At 37.7% G+C, this 14,780-nt stretch overlaps 1 protein-coding gene across 1 annotated transcript in view; it reads right to left on the bottom strand.

Moving 5' to 3' along the window:
• LOC146501620 (potassium channel subfamily K member 2-like) overlaps window positions 1-11,329 on the bottom strand; it is a 31,086-nt gene extending 19,757 nt beyond the window's left edge. The window contains exons 1-2 of the mRNA XM_085133340.1: window positions 10,913-11,329; window positions 6,814-7,127 (exon numbers count right to left, since the gene is read on the bottom strand). Of these exons, the coding sequence (XP_084989466.1) occupies window positions 6,814-7,127; window position 10,913 (315 nt within the window). The 5' untranslated portion in view covers window positions 10,914-11,329. The remainder of the gene's footprint in view (window positions 1-6,813; window positions 7,128-10,912) is intronic.
• Between the last annotated feature and the right edge of the window lie 3,451 nt (window positions 11,330-14,780).

The raw sequence follows: 14,780 nt of genomic DNA on the forward strand, positions 1-14,780 counted from the left end.
AAAAATTTAATTCAGGGAGATTGCACAATTCAGCTACTGTGATAGATGTCTACCTAAGACACCATAATACGGCCTAATAAGTGACTGGTCTCCTGATGGCTATTCATAGCTTGGCATCAAGAATACTTTTAAGTGGTATTTTAAAAAAAAATGAAGTGCCAAAAGTGCCAAAAATGTTATTTCTTTCAGTGGCAACTTCAAAAGCAAATCAATCTGCATATGTTACTTTTATAATAAAATGACTTTACTGCAGTAAAATGTTTACAGACTGGCACAAAAATGGTTTTGCCCTCTATTGATAGTTTCGCCACTTCACAACAACTCTAGACGAGATACATTTTCTTAACAACTGAATTATAGGTGCTGCTACTTTGACATGTGCCCAACAGGAAGCTGTAGTCACGTCTGCAAGGCCCTTACCTCCATGCTGCTAGATCCAACCACTTGTAGTGTCTGTGCCTTTGGGAGCATTTAATTGCAATGATCTGACAGATGATATAGTTTGCTGCGCAGCACGAGTTTCTTCTTTAGTTTTAGTGAGTGAAATTTCAGTATTTTATAAGTCTGTTACTAAGCACTAATTAGGATCCAGCAGTTAGCTACGTTTGCAGCTTGCAAACTGAAGGGAATATCGGACTCCAAATTTCCACAGTGACAATGAGTTTAAGACCAGTGTGTGATGTCACATCCAGTTTTAAAACAGTTTATGAAAACAGCTTGTTAAAATTTGTTCATCTTCTTTGTCAGCATGTTAAATATCTATTTTTAGCCATAAAATGATCTTTTCCTAAACCTAACTAAAAAATCTATTTGTATAAACGTGTGTAATTCACAGACACACACCAGCTAAGAGTTTGATTTCTTCTTTTATCCTGCTGATTTATGTAATTAATAAAATACATGCTAAGTGCATTAAACTGTACGTCTCCTGTCTTTATCAGGTTAATTTCAACCATGCTAAAATTGGACTGAAATATTTTTTTTCACGCTGAAACATGAAAACTGGACACCGCTGCACACAGCCACCAAACAGGTGGTCCTCTGATAACATCAAACAGAACACAGGCAACTGGGTTTGAGAAGAAAAAAATGTCAGCACTCACAAAAGTGAAAATAGCATAAATACCATGCTGAAATAGTTTTTAGCATAAAACATGAAAACAGGACAACACTGCCCAAAACCACCAAATTGGGTGGTCCTCTGATTCCATCAAACAGAAAACAGGCAATGAGGTTTTAGAAAAAAATCAGCACACAAACAAGGTGGAAATGGTCATTTCCAAAGGAAGCATTAAAACTTGAACTTGAACTTACTTCCAAATAGAATGCAACAAGCCTAATAATTCCAAACCACATCCCACAACTTCAGAGCCCCTGCTCATGCAATATGTCTTATCCGTGATCAACTTTGGGGGTCATCATCCCCCTTCCCAGGCTCCTCGAGGCAAAATGACAGCTGACAGCGCCTGACTCCACCTCTATAGTTTGTCTTTATATATCCATAAATGTTTCTGCTCAACTCAGCCATCATATCACTCTGTGATCAAACAAGACCTGATGTCCACTTCAAGGGACAGAAGCAGAACATAAAAAGTAAAAAAATTACAATTTTGAAAAAGAACATTTTGTCTTCTGGATCTTAGGAGGTTAAGGTGTATTAAAGAAATATAATAACAATACTACAACAGTACTGTACAATAGCACACAACAGTCTGTGTCTGTGATCTTCCTGCTCTTCCTGCTACCTGTTTCTAACTGTTTTTCTTTTCTTTATTGGGGGGAGTTGACTAGTCCAACTGACCTACCTAATCTCTATCGATCTCTAATCACTAGTGTATAACCTGCACAGATACTACAGTATGTAGGTAAAGCTGTAAAGCTGAGAGTTGCCCAGGTAATCACTGGTCGCTATGGAAAAATGTGTATGTGAATAAAGTGTTTGATTTCCTTGTTATGAATATTATGAAAATTTCCTTGTTTAATCTACTAATTTTTTCCTCCTCGTGGACTGCACAAAAAGTTACCCAAGGACACACTCTGAGAACTCTGATTTTAGATCTAAGGTGTAATAAGAGAGAAAAAGGGCACAATTAAAAAATCAGTCTACCGCATACAGCACCATGGAAACTGTCACAGATTCATCATGACGCATTCATTTGGATGACTGATGTTTCAGATCCATGGACAGAGATTCCAGCTTGAGTAAACCTGAGCCAAATAAGACATCAATGAGTATGGCAGACTCAACTAATATAATTAATCAAACAAACCCCGGCCTCTCTCTGCTACTAGGAGATGGAGAGGAAGGATCGTATTGGCTGTTTGGTATCAAGGGTTACAGCATCAAGATAAAACGAGAAAGATAAAAGATCAAGACTAGTGAACTGTCATTTCCTCTGAATGCTGGATTAACTTGATCCCACCAGGTTTAAAAAAAAGAGAGAGAGAGAGACTCAGGTCAACAGGGGAACAGTTTAATTTACTGCAGTAAGAAAAAAGCATTTTTGGCCCAAGTGGCAACTAAAGAGACTCGCTAGAATTATTACTGAGACAAAATGAAAGAGAAACACTTTGAAACGACAAGGGAGCAGATACTCTACTACAGATCTGATGCCATTAACTAGTAGAGGAATACTTTGCTGGACTAAAGCTTTTACTCCCCTGTGATTATGCATTCTGTTCAGTTTGAGGCCAAGAAAAAAGATCTAAAAAGGATCTAATTCTTGTGTGGTTTTTCTTTTAATAAATGTAAAAATTGAACCTAAAAGAGTTAGAATTTTTTTAATTATTTCCATCAGCTGGATTTAATATGAATAGACCTCTCAGGTTTAGAGTTACGTTGCTATAATATAGTAAGTGTACAAGACACCGTATGTTGCTCATCAGTCACTAGAACGAGCTCAAATGACGACAATTAGGAAAAGCACGAAAGCATAGAATTTATTGATTTACAGTTTTCTCCACTCAAGCTATTTAGCTGCTATAATAGAGTTGGTAGAGCCCACTGGAGGACAGCTGTATTATGAGACTTAATACATGTACCAAGATTAGCTTTTATTATGTTTTTGTCTAAACCTCACAATTCCCAAATAAACCAAAGGAGGAGGAAGAGGTCAAAGTTAATTCCACTACATTCACAGTGGCTTTAAAAACATAATTTAGCAATTGATTAGATCAGAAAGCCCTGGCTCAGTCAGCCCCCTTTTGTGTCTCAGTCAAGTGAGCTTACTAATTCACCGCTTTGGCACTCAGCTATATGCAAACTAATAAAAGATAAGAAAGGATGATGCGAAGACCGCAGTGGACGTCTCAAAGCTGAGGCAAATAGACCGGAGAGAAAAAGTTGGAGCTTTTAACATCACTCACTTTTTTTAATTACTCCCTTTGAGAGCACATCTCTCCTCAATCCTCTGCTGAGTAATGTTTTATCAACAGGAACCTGCAAAGGTGTGTGCATGTGTGTGTGTTTGTATACATCATTAAGTAAAAGTGTGTGTGTGAGGGAGGGGGAGGGGGGACCTCAGTTGAAGCTGCCTATCAATAAATGATCAGAAGAGTAATAGTTGCTTGAAAGGCTGGTGTACTCACTGCAGCTACTCTGCCCACCTCTGCCCGAGACTAGAGTTTGGCTGGACTCTAGTCTCGTGAAAACACAATAAAAGACTTATATCAACACTGCTATCTGCCTTACAATTAGCCTCAAAATACCAAACATTAAAGTGATTCTAAATGCTTCCAGAGACAACTCGCCCTGGATTTTTAGGTTAAGTTCTTGAGCAAGTAATTAGTTCCAATTTGCTCCAGAAGTCCAGGAAACCTATAGTGCTCAGATGCATCTAAAGACAGAGGACAGTTTGCAGAAAAAGGAACACGCAGGACAGGAGACATACTCGTATAGCAAAAAACATCCTCATCCCATTTATCAGTTTTACAGGTGACGGTCTGTCAAAAGAACTCCTACTTTGTTACAGACTGATCCAATCTCAGTGCATATTGTCAAAAGAAGTTGCTTTTTGTCATGTAAGTTGTTACGTGGGTTCCTACTTTTAGATGACGATGATGCAGAATCAACTGCTGCTACTGCTGGCTTTCCATATGTTTTCCTGATGATATGCTTTTAAGTATGTCTTAACCATAAATAAGCTTCACTGCATAGTCGTAGTCCTATTGTTGGACGTCATGTAACAGGTAGTGGGACTGAAAGAGAGAGCTGGAAGGATGATTTCCATTGTTCAGAGCCTCAGGTTTCACTCTAACAATGTGAAAGATGGATGATCTCAGCTCTGAAAGCACCACCATCACCATTAAACATTAACTCGGCAATTTAAAGATAAATAACCGCCATCTGTTACAACTGTGGCCACGACACATTTTTCAATACATGCAGTAATAAATCCTTTCAGCGTGAAATTGGTTTTAATTATGTTAGAGCACACATGTACTATTAACAGCGTATGCTAATACTTTTATTACTTTAATGCCACAGAAGGTAAATATGCATTAAGTACACTTTGAAGCCCTTTAAAGTATTAAACAATAAAACCCAGAGTGAAATAAAAAGTAATATTTTTATATTGTGAAAGTTTTCTCCTGTTCTCATGTTATGAATGAGAAGACCTGCTTGTTAAATCAAGAGGGGTTTTTTTCAGTGTGAGGTGAAATCCATATCAGAGCGTGCACCAATGATTCAAGCGCTGCTGTTCTATAATTTAGTAACTAAAAACAAACGTTAAAACAGCTTTTGGTTTGCAGGTTATAGTATATGATGGGCTTTTCAATTGAAGTGTTTGCTTAGAATTTTTTATTATTTTAAAAATGTTTGCTCCACTCAAAATGAAATGATCCTTGCCATTAAACTGTATGTTTATGCCAGTAGCTTAATTTGACTTGTGACACGATGATTTGGTTAAAGCAAACAAACAAAAAAATAAATAAAATGAATACTATGAAAAGAAATCATAGATTGGAAATTGTATAATAAACTTGCTTTATGTTCTCTGTAGACCTTCATTACTTTGCTGGCTCATTACTTGTTTGCATTTGGTCATTGTTGCAATGTTTTAGGGCATCCTACCATACTATGTGAAAAAAATACATATATTGCTTTTTGATATATTACCTTTTTAATTTTTCATGTTACTACATAACGTTGGTCTTGCACATTTTGATAGTTGAAGGTGTTTTTCTTGGCTCCAAATGGCAGACTCTTAATGAGAAATTGCAGCTAGCGGCCAAATTTAGAAAAGGTAGAAAATCATTTTTCCCTTGAGATTTAAGACCTTTCAGCTTTGGCACATTAGAAAAGTAATCATCATCCACAAGTGCAATGCTCCAACAAGATTCCCCAAGAGGAAATGCTTTTAATCAACCCTGACAAGTTTGCCTGCTAGATAAACTAATCCATCGAGAAACAGTCAGGACTTCACAAGTTAATCAATATATCAATATATATTTTTTTAGTGCGTTTTTATTTTTAGTCACAGATGTACAGTTACAAGTTGACGGATTGGATTAATTTAGGGAGATTTACTAGTTCAACTCGAGACTTCATGGCTTGATTTGTAGTTACATCTTTGACTTTCTTTTCAGCAAACATTGAATACCCAAAGGGCAAACATAACACAAACCTGAGGACCCAGATGGGTAATTTGGCGGTATTGTGCTTTATTTTGCTGCCATTCATAGTTTATATTCGTTTTCTGTATATTTTTTTTTGCAGAGCAGTTCAAAATGGTTAAATTTACATCAGCACTAGCATTCAAGATTTGGGATGATGAAACGGTAGATGGCCTGTTGAGCCCTTTTGTTCATCCCATGCTAATTTGTAATAGCTTTAATAGAAATGTCAAAATTAGCATCAGCCTCCAGCAATGATGGGTTCCATGTCATTTAGTTTACAGCTTAAAAACATTTAAACGTGCCTCTTCTAAGGTACTCCCGCGCTGGTCTCAGCCTCACGTAGTAATTTTCTGGTGCTTGGCATATGGTGAGCTCAAGAAAATAAAACGTTCCCTGCATGGTTCGATTCTGTTTCTTCAAATGAAACTGCAGATAAAAAGTAAGTAAAGATATGCTGTGATATGGAATTCCCTAGAATGAAACTTTGTTTTAAAGTTCCATTTAGCAAAACAGATGCATTTCATGATTTGCTACCCTGTATCAATTGTCTAAGGCTTCTAAAACCCTCACAAATCCCTGTTGAAAAATGCATTTCATGGATAAGAACAGGTACAAAAGAACCCCAAATTTGCTTATCTTTAACAAATGGTATTATTTAGCTTTAAAACAGAGACATTATGACAGAGACACATGGCAGTCAGAGAGTCCTGCATTGGAACAAAGATGGTGATGGCTATAACAAAGAGTTATATCTTCAGTGGGTGGGGGTGGGGGTTGTTCAAACTTTAGAAAAGGGTTTTCTTCTAAAGACCTCTGACCTTGACTTCAAGGTCACTGAGACTCAAACTCTTCTGAGATTCTTAGCTGTAACTATGGTATGAATGTCAAAATCCTACATCGCCTTGTTCTTGAGTTATCACATTTGCAAACTTGGGTGTTGACACCCCATCAGACTTTTACAGCTGTGGGGTAAAAACTATTTACAGTTATTATACTTTTCTGCAAGGCATAATGTTAAAGGCAGGATAGGGTTTCAGGGGTGCTTAAACAACATTAAGCTGCCAGGTACAAACTGCTCAGTGTTCTCCCTGAGTTTTAAAAATCTGCAGACAAATTTTGTGTTTTGCTACACATTAAGACCTGCACAACAGAATAAATTAGGATTATTATTATGGCACTGAAGCTTCCACCTACCCGGACCAGCTCTTCCAGCTCCGAGGAGTTTACACATGCATGCGCAACCAAGAAGTCCAGCTTTTGAGTAAGAATGGCCAGTTTCTGGGAGCTCTCGTGAGGCTGTTCAAGCGCTCTGAACACTGTTGCCCCGATGATGAGGTACAACACCACCAGGAAAAAGATAGCTGATACCGTCTTCCACCTCATGACCGTAGTCCGAGTGTCGCACTCGTCCTCTGGGGTGTTCAGCACCACTGGTTTGGTTGAAAACGACAGGCGAGGCTTGGAGTTGTGGGCGGCAGCCTTTGGGTCAAGAAGGTCAGGTGCAGCCACTGCAAGGACACAAATGATTTACGTGGATCAGTGTCTTTACATGTTTCCTCATTTATCCCATCATTCACCTTTCCTATAATTAGACTTGGTTGCCAGTAGATTCATCAGTCAATGAATCTCTCACTGTACCTGTGCTATTTTTATCACAGACATAAACAGGAAACAATATGCGCCATATGAGATTTACATAATATAATATAATGGGGTTGCGACTAACTATTTCTCATGGTTACCATCCAGACAGTGCAGTATCATAATATGTTTTATTCATTCAAACTAAACAGGGCTAAATGTAATAATAAACCTTTAACAAATATGTCAAACAAAAAAGGAGCTCTCACTGAAGAAGCTTGGATCAAAGGAGCTGTGATATCTCTGCCTAAAAAGATGGTTCAGTCAACAAAATAATTGCCAGTTATTGATTCTGTCATTTAACTAACTGTTTAAATTACTGTTTGCTTCTTCATCACATAAAGGAAAAAGGTTGTGAGATAATTAGAAATCTTACCACGCTTTAAACTCATAAAATGTTCCAGGACTGGCTGTCCCTGAACACTATTGCAGACTGTTCTTTATAACTGCTTTTATTAATTATCTGTCTTTAAAATGTAAATGAGTACAAATGATTTTCAGTTTCATATTTTTAAATACCTGACACTTCAAAACATCGTTTTTTAAATGGTTTAAGGGCATTTCTGACTCATAAATTTACTTCAAAGAGCTGCTTTCAACTTCAAACTCAACCACAACCCATACTCTATGTTTAAACTGCCTATTGTGGATCAAATATCCTAAAAGGCATAAAACCTTTAACTTTTCTTGAACTCAAAATTGATATATACAACACTGAGCGGCAGTTACCATTTCTTTGTGACCTCTCTGAGAAACTTGTGTCAGGGCAAGCTAGATAGTCTCAAGAACACTTTATAATTGTGTAATGGGTCGATGAGGCATTTCAACACCTTCTCTTCCAGTCATGAAGTGGTTTATAACCATCCCAGGATGGTATTATCCTTCCCCCTACATTACTCTAAATTTCTCAAGCACAGGGAGGAGTTCATTTCCTTAAGAAAATGGAAAGTTTCTGACCAACTACCAGGATCCTGTCTGGTCCAGAAGACCGGCAAGCATGGAGCAGATGTGGAAAAAGGTTCTTTCACATGTATATTGAAGAAAATCTGGTCTAATGTGTTAAAGAAAAGAGCAGGGTTGGATTGTAATGTTTTATCTCTCAATGTATACAGTTGGGTCCTTAAGTTTTCGACAGTTAATTTTTTTTCTCCTCTTCACACAAACAAAGGATTTAAAATAAAACCGAGTCTGGGCTCAGCCTTGTTTCAAGGCTTTTACACATTTTTTGTTTTGGAATCAGACGTTATTATACACAATTCCATTTCTAGATACTCAAAATTAATTGGACAATTGACTGACAGGCGGTTTCATGAGCAGATGAGGGCTGTTAATTTGTTGTTTCATGACAAATTAGGCCAATAAAAGCTCTGTTAGCCTTCGTTTCAACTCTGAATATGATGCCCAAATAGATGTCAGTGCAAGTGAGGACACCATTAGACTGAAAAAACAAAGGAGCAGTTGAATCAACAATTTGGTTAATTCTTAAAAAGAATGAATGCACTGGCTGGCTGAGCCAAAAAGGTGTGAACTGCAGAAGTAACCAAGTCAAGCACACTCGAGGAGATAGCTGATCGCTTTTAAAGTTTACAATGAAGAGACATCATGATTGGAAATAGAGCAAGTTTACAACAAGGTTCAAATTACTGGTTACACTGAAGAAAGAGAAAGATTAGACTTTACCAGAGAACTGATTGATTAACGTCTACCACAATGATGGGAAGAGACAAGCATGGAAAGCTTACCACATCTATTAAACATGGTGGAGGCAGTGTTGTGGCATGGACGGTGGAACTGGGTCATTAGTGTTTATTTTATTGATGATGTGATTGCTGATAGAAATAGCAGGACAAATTTTGAGGATGAAATCTCTTTGCATTCAACCAACTGCTGATTGGACAGCACTTCACAGAGCAAAGGGATAATGACCTAAAATCATACTTTCTTGTTCTCCAGGGAAAGAAATGTGATTCCCCCCCCCCCCCCCCCCCCCAGCATCGACCAAGCCCGTCAGCTGATTTCAATCCAGTAAGGCAGCTTTTCAGTTATTAAATACAAAACTGAATGGAGAAAGATCCACAAACAAGCAGCTAAAGGTGACTCTAGTAAAGGCCAAGCAGAGCATCGCAAATATCTATATCTAGTGAATAATAAGAATCAGAATCTGCTTTGTACACATACAAGGAATTAGGCTCCGTTTTCTTCTTTGCTCTCATTGTATGTGACAGACAATACTGACTACACGACATCAGCATGACACAGACACAATGAGACAGACAAAAACAATTAAAGCACATTTAAGATGCAATGGTGCAAAGATGTAATACATGGTGGAATAGATAAGGGATGGATAATTAGTTACTATATGCACAGTGTAAATACATGAGGACTGACTATATATATGTACAACAGAACAAAAACTGTATATAGCGCATTTTATTGTATTTTATATTGAATCACTGGAATCACCTAAGATGACCTCTGTGCGGACAATTTCTGAATTTTGTGGCATACAGCTAAGAGAGTTTTGGCTGCTAAAAAAAGAAAAAAATATTTCAGAAACGTTAATATTAGATATTATAGTGAGACTTTCTGTTGCAGTATTTTAATGCCACCACCTAGCATAACCTATCATCAAATCTTAAAAATAGAAGTCCAGTAGGAATGGCAGTTTTTTAAAATGCTGTTATAAGTAATAATGTTTTTTTTACTTGGTTTGTCTAATTACATTTTTTATGTTTTTCTTAAGAAACAGCGCCACCTCAACCCAGACGATCAGCATGAGGTTGGACACTTTTCATTCACATTGTGTTCACACTGAAGGAAAAAAAACACAATGCATCAGCCTTAATTTTACAATCGGCTTCATTATCTCACGATCCTCTTCCAAATTATGTCCAATAAATATACATGTATGACTTATATAAAACTCCCAAATATCACTTCAATCGACCTGTCAATCAATCAATCTGTGCATGCAAAACATGTGAAGAAGAATGAAGAAAGAAGAATGCAACCCTTTGCACTTCATGAGTTAAAATACTATATCTTTATATATTTATTTAAATGCATGCATGCATGTATTTATTTATTTTGGCTGCTGCCCCACAGTATAAATGTGCAAAGCAACTGAATGGACGCTCATTAAAAATGTATAACTCTTTGTCACAAACCCGTTTCCTAAACCGCTTGCTACAGTAGATGCAATTACATAACCACCCCGAGAGGTCCTGGACATAATTTTATAGTAAACAACTCATGGAGAGGATCACTCGCTCAAAAACAATCCAGTGAAAACAAAAAGGACTGTTTTAGGTTTTATGGTTATGTTATTTGCACATACACGCAACAGCGGTAAGCACTTTTATTATATTAGTCCATCTTTAATGGGTCTATCTAATTAAAAATGACGTTTTCTTGTCTATAATTAAGTAAAAGTGTCATCAAGTTCAAAACAATAATACGAATAGTTCAAATATCCCTGTTATTAACCTTCAATCAATTATCAGTGAACCGATTACCTACTGAACGGTAGCTTTCCCCCTTAACATCTTCTCTAAAGTGCAAACTTGATAACAGGTTATAAGTCACGAAGAATAAAAGCAGCTAATCGTCATCTGCTAGGCTTAGATTTCCAACTTGACTGCGTACTTACTTCTCTACCATCTCTTCTCTCTTCGTCTCCTCATGGAAGGATCTTTTTTGCTCTCCAATAAAGTGCGAGCACTATTCCTCTACTGGACTCGCGTTTTGCCTCTGGTGCTCCCGACAAGAGATATGTCCGCTCTTCACATGGTTTCAGAGAACTGCGCTTCACTTCAGCGTCACTGGAGATAACGCATCCAGGACGTCGCGTTCCTAGCAAAAGCAACGCTGAGACAGAGCGTAAAAGGAACACGGAGAACAGACCGCCTCCGCGAAATCCAGCCAGGTGTTTGCAGGCATCTCGTGCTTTTACGGAGGGAAGGTTTGGGCTGTCAGGGTCAGGAGACGCGCTTCATCAGTGTGACACTGCTGGATGCGCTGTGGCGCATTCCGGCTGCGCTCTCAGCGACCGTGTGTGCTCTTGTTGAGAGAGAGAGAGAGAAACTTCCTCCAAAGGGAGATGTGGATTCATTAAAACCTCCACTCCATTAAAAAAAAACAACCCTCTATATGTTCATATATTATAAAGGATCACCACTTTTCTTCCTTCCAGCATCATCCAAATGTACAATTCAGCTTCAGAATCAGAAAGCAGACCTGTCTGACATCCACGTCTTGGTAGATGGTGAGCTGCTGTGTGAAAAGGGTGAAGAGCATATAGAATACTACAGAATAATCACCTTAAAAAGCATGAATTTTATCAAAATAGGACATTTTTAATACCATTTTGGTGGTAAAATAATACTAATAATACCAATAATACTAATACTACTACTACTACTACTACTAATAATAATAATAATAAATAGAGCTGTCTTCTTACTGGACTAAATTGGCAACATCCCAGTCAACGGGCCTTATCTCACCTCCAGGAAAAAGCCAGCTTAGGCAGAAGCAGAGCCCAGGTTGCAGCTCCACGCTTTGAAGCCTGGCTTTAATTAAATTAATTTGAATTTGTGAGACTGTCTGTAAGGTTTATGTCCCCTGTGTTGCTTGTTATCTTTACCTTGGCATGCAGACGTGACCTCCACATGAAAACCAACACTGACAAGGATTCTCAGTAATTTGATGGTCAGTTGCTGATCAGCTCCTTTACGTGCCCTTGTGTGTGTGTGTGTGTGTGTGTGTTTGTGTGTGTGTGTGCAGATGAGACCACAGTATTGATTACATGCATGATCAGCTGCTGCTAATTGAATTGGGGGAGTTCTGTTTTTCTTTCGTGCTTTGACACTGATGTACTGCTGGCATTAGATTGATTCATTAATCAGGAAGGCGTCTTTGAAAGAAAAACGGGATCCCTTTAACAGATATTTGATTTTTTTTCCTGTTTTACAAAACGGCTCTAATGCTTTTGTTTTGAGATGCAAAAAACACAATAAAACCAAAAGAACCAAGAAAAAAAAATCTGCTAAATTTTATATTTTTAATTTTTTAAATGTTTATTTCATTTTCTAACCAATGCATAATCATAGTATAAATTATACAAGTCATAAATATATGACTGATTTCCACTTTTTTCTATTTTGTGCATTTTTTTTATGTTTTGTTGGGACAGTAGTTGAGGTTAAAGTGGACAAAATTTTCATTTAAAGAAGAGAAAACGCTAAATGAAAAGAATTGTAAACATGTAGTCTGTAACCGCGCTTTAAAAATGCTTTAGATTGCTCTCAATAACCACGTGTTCTTTCATAGATTTTCAACCATTTGCTCCATCCTTTCCTTTTCCATTATAATCTTTTTCTGGCCATCTGTTCATTTCTCCTTCTCTAAATTACTTTAATTCACTCAAGCATCCAATCTGCACTCACATGCTCAGAGAATCTGGGAGGTTTTTTTTTTTTTAGGTCCTCCAGGACACGACTTCTAGGTAAGTCGTGCTGGTCACACTGTCAGGATCCAAGTAATCTGCGATTAATCATTTCAGAGCATTAATCGCAGAGGTACTGTACATGTGTGACACTTTCATTCATTTCTTCATTCATTCATCATTCAACAGAAGAAAAACCCATTCCTGGATAAAATATGAGAGACTTACATTGCGGCTTCTGTGTCTCACATGCAGTCATATCAGCAATGTGTACTGAAAGGCTCAAGGGATTGCATTTACTCATCAAACATTAACTCCAGTTTACCCAAAGAGAACTGTCATTGATTGTCTGAACCATAATAAATGAGAGACTATGAGTCAGTACAAATTATTTCTTAGTTGTCAACATGCTGTTGTGAGCTGGTATCAGTCAGAGGCTGAATTTTTTGGTTCAGCTTGTGTCCTCAGCCAAGTCAGACATCAGTTCAAGAAGCAGCAGAGCAGAATTTATTTGCACCCAAGTGGAATACATGCATATAATATAATGCTCGCTCTGCTGCTATAACACCCGCTGCAAAGTCTTTGAGCAGTTAATGCTGTAATGTTCTGTCAACAGAAACTACAAAACCACTGTAGGTTATGAGTGGCTGTAAATCTTTCTGACTTTGCTTTAAAGTTGTTTTACCCTCGGCTATAGTCATCTTTTTTGTTGCTCTTAGTGTAAAAGCAGCAAGTCTTTTTGACCATCTCACCACTGCTTAGTGTATAAAGCTGCTGAAATATAACATTTGTTTCTTCATGGTTTTGCCATTCTGATTATTTGCAAACCTGAAGAAATTTAAAGGTTACGTCCAAGTTAAATGAATGAGGTAAGAGACCATATGTAGTGATGTGTTTCAGCTTTATGTGACATTAACACACTTTATTAGGTACACCATTCAACTTATCATTAACCCTCTCAGGCTCAAATTAAACTTTTTGTTGCACAATCAAGTCCTGCAGTGGTACTTCTGAGTAAAAAAAACTAAAATAAAATATGTATGTGGAGTAATCAGGTTGTTAGTTTTTAACTGTTGCAAATTGGCAACGCCTGCCTTGAGAGGGTTAATACAAATGACCCAATCGCATGTAGACTTGGTCAAGTTCAAACTCGGCATCAGAATGGAGAAGAAAGGTGATTTAAGTGACTTGAACGTGGGATGGTTGTTGATGCCAAATGAGTTTGTCTGAGTATTTCAGGATCTGCTGGGATTTTCCCACACAACAATCTCTAGGGTTTACAGAGGACAGCCCCAAAATGAGAAAATATCCAGTGAGCATCAGTTTTCTGTGCCTTGTTGATGCCAGAGGTCAGAGGAGAATGGGCAGACTGCTTCAAACTAATAGAAAGGCAACAGTTACTAGAAAAATCTCTCATTATAGAAAAGGTAGACGAACATTTCTGAAAGCAAAATATCTCCAACCTCGAAGCAGATTGGCTACAGAAGCAGAAGACCATGAATGCCACTCCTGTTAGGTAAGAACAGGAAACTGTTTCTGCAATTCACACAGGCTAATCAAAAACGAGTAACAGAAGATTGAAAAAATATCGCCTGGTCCAATAAATGTTGATTTCTGTTGCGACATTCTGATGATGCTCAGAATTTGGCATAAACAACATAAAAGCAGAGATCCATTCTGCCTTGCAGCAACAGCTCAGGATGGATGGAAGTGTGGGGGATAGTTTCGTATCAGTATCTATAGTAGCAAAATCTCTGAGGAATGTTTTCAGCACTTTGTTGAATTAATGCAAAAGGGGGACCAGCCCGGTACAAGCAAGCTATACTTAATAAAATGTCTGTGAGTGTTTACTACCAGTGTTGCCTAAGTTTTAAACTTTGCAGTAATGCTATTTAGTCAGGAGGATCATTTGGGAATTTGAAGTAGAGCTGTTTAGATATTTCTAGACACAAAGAGGTTTTTTTCATCTCATTATGAGTCCCCTCATGAAATATGAGCACGTGGTTCCTAATTCATCGTAATTTGCAGACTGTTTCGCTCAAGCTGGACAGCACCTGTAACTGGAACATAT

The sequence above is a fragment of the Neolamprologus multifasciatus genome, chromosome 15 (genome assembly GCF_963576455.1).
Source record: "Neolamprologus multifasciatus chromosome 15, fNeoMul1.2, whole genome shotgun sequence".
Lineage (NCBI taxonomy): Eukaryota > Metazoa > Chordata > Actinopteri > Cichliformes > Cichlidae > Neolamprologus > Neolamprologus multifasciatus.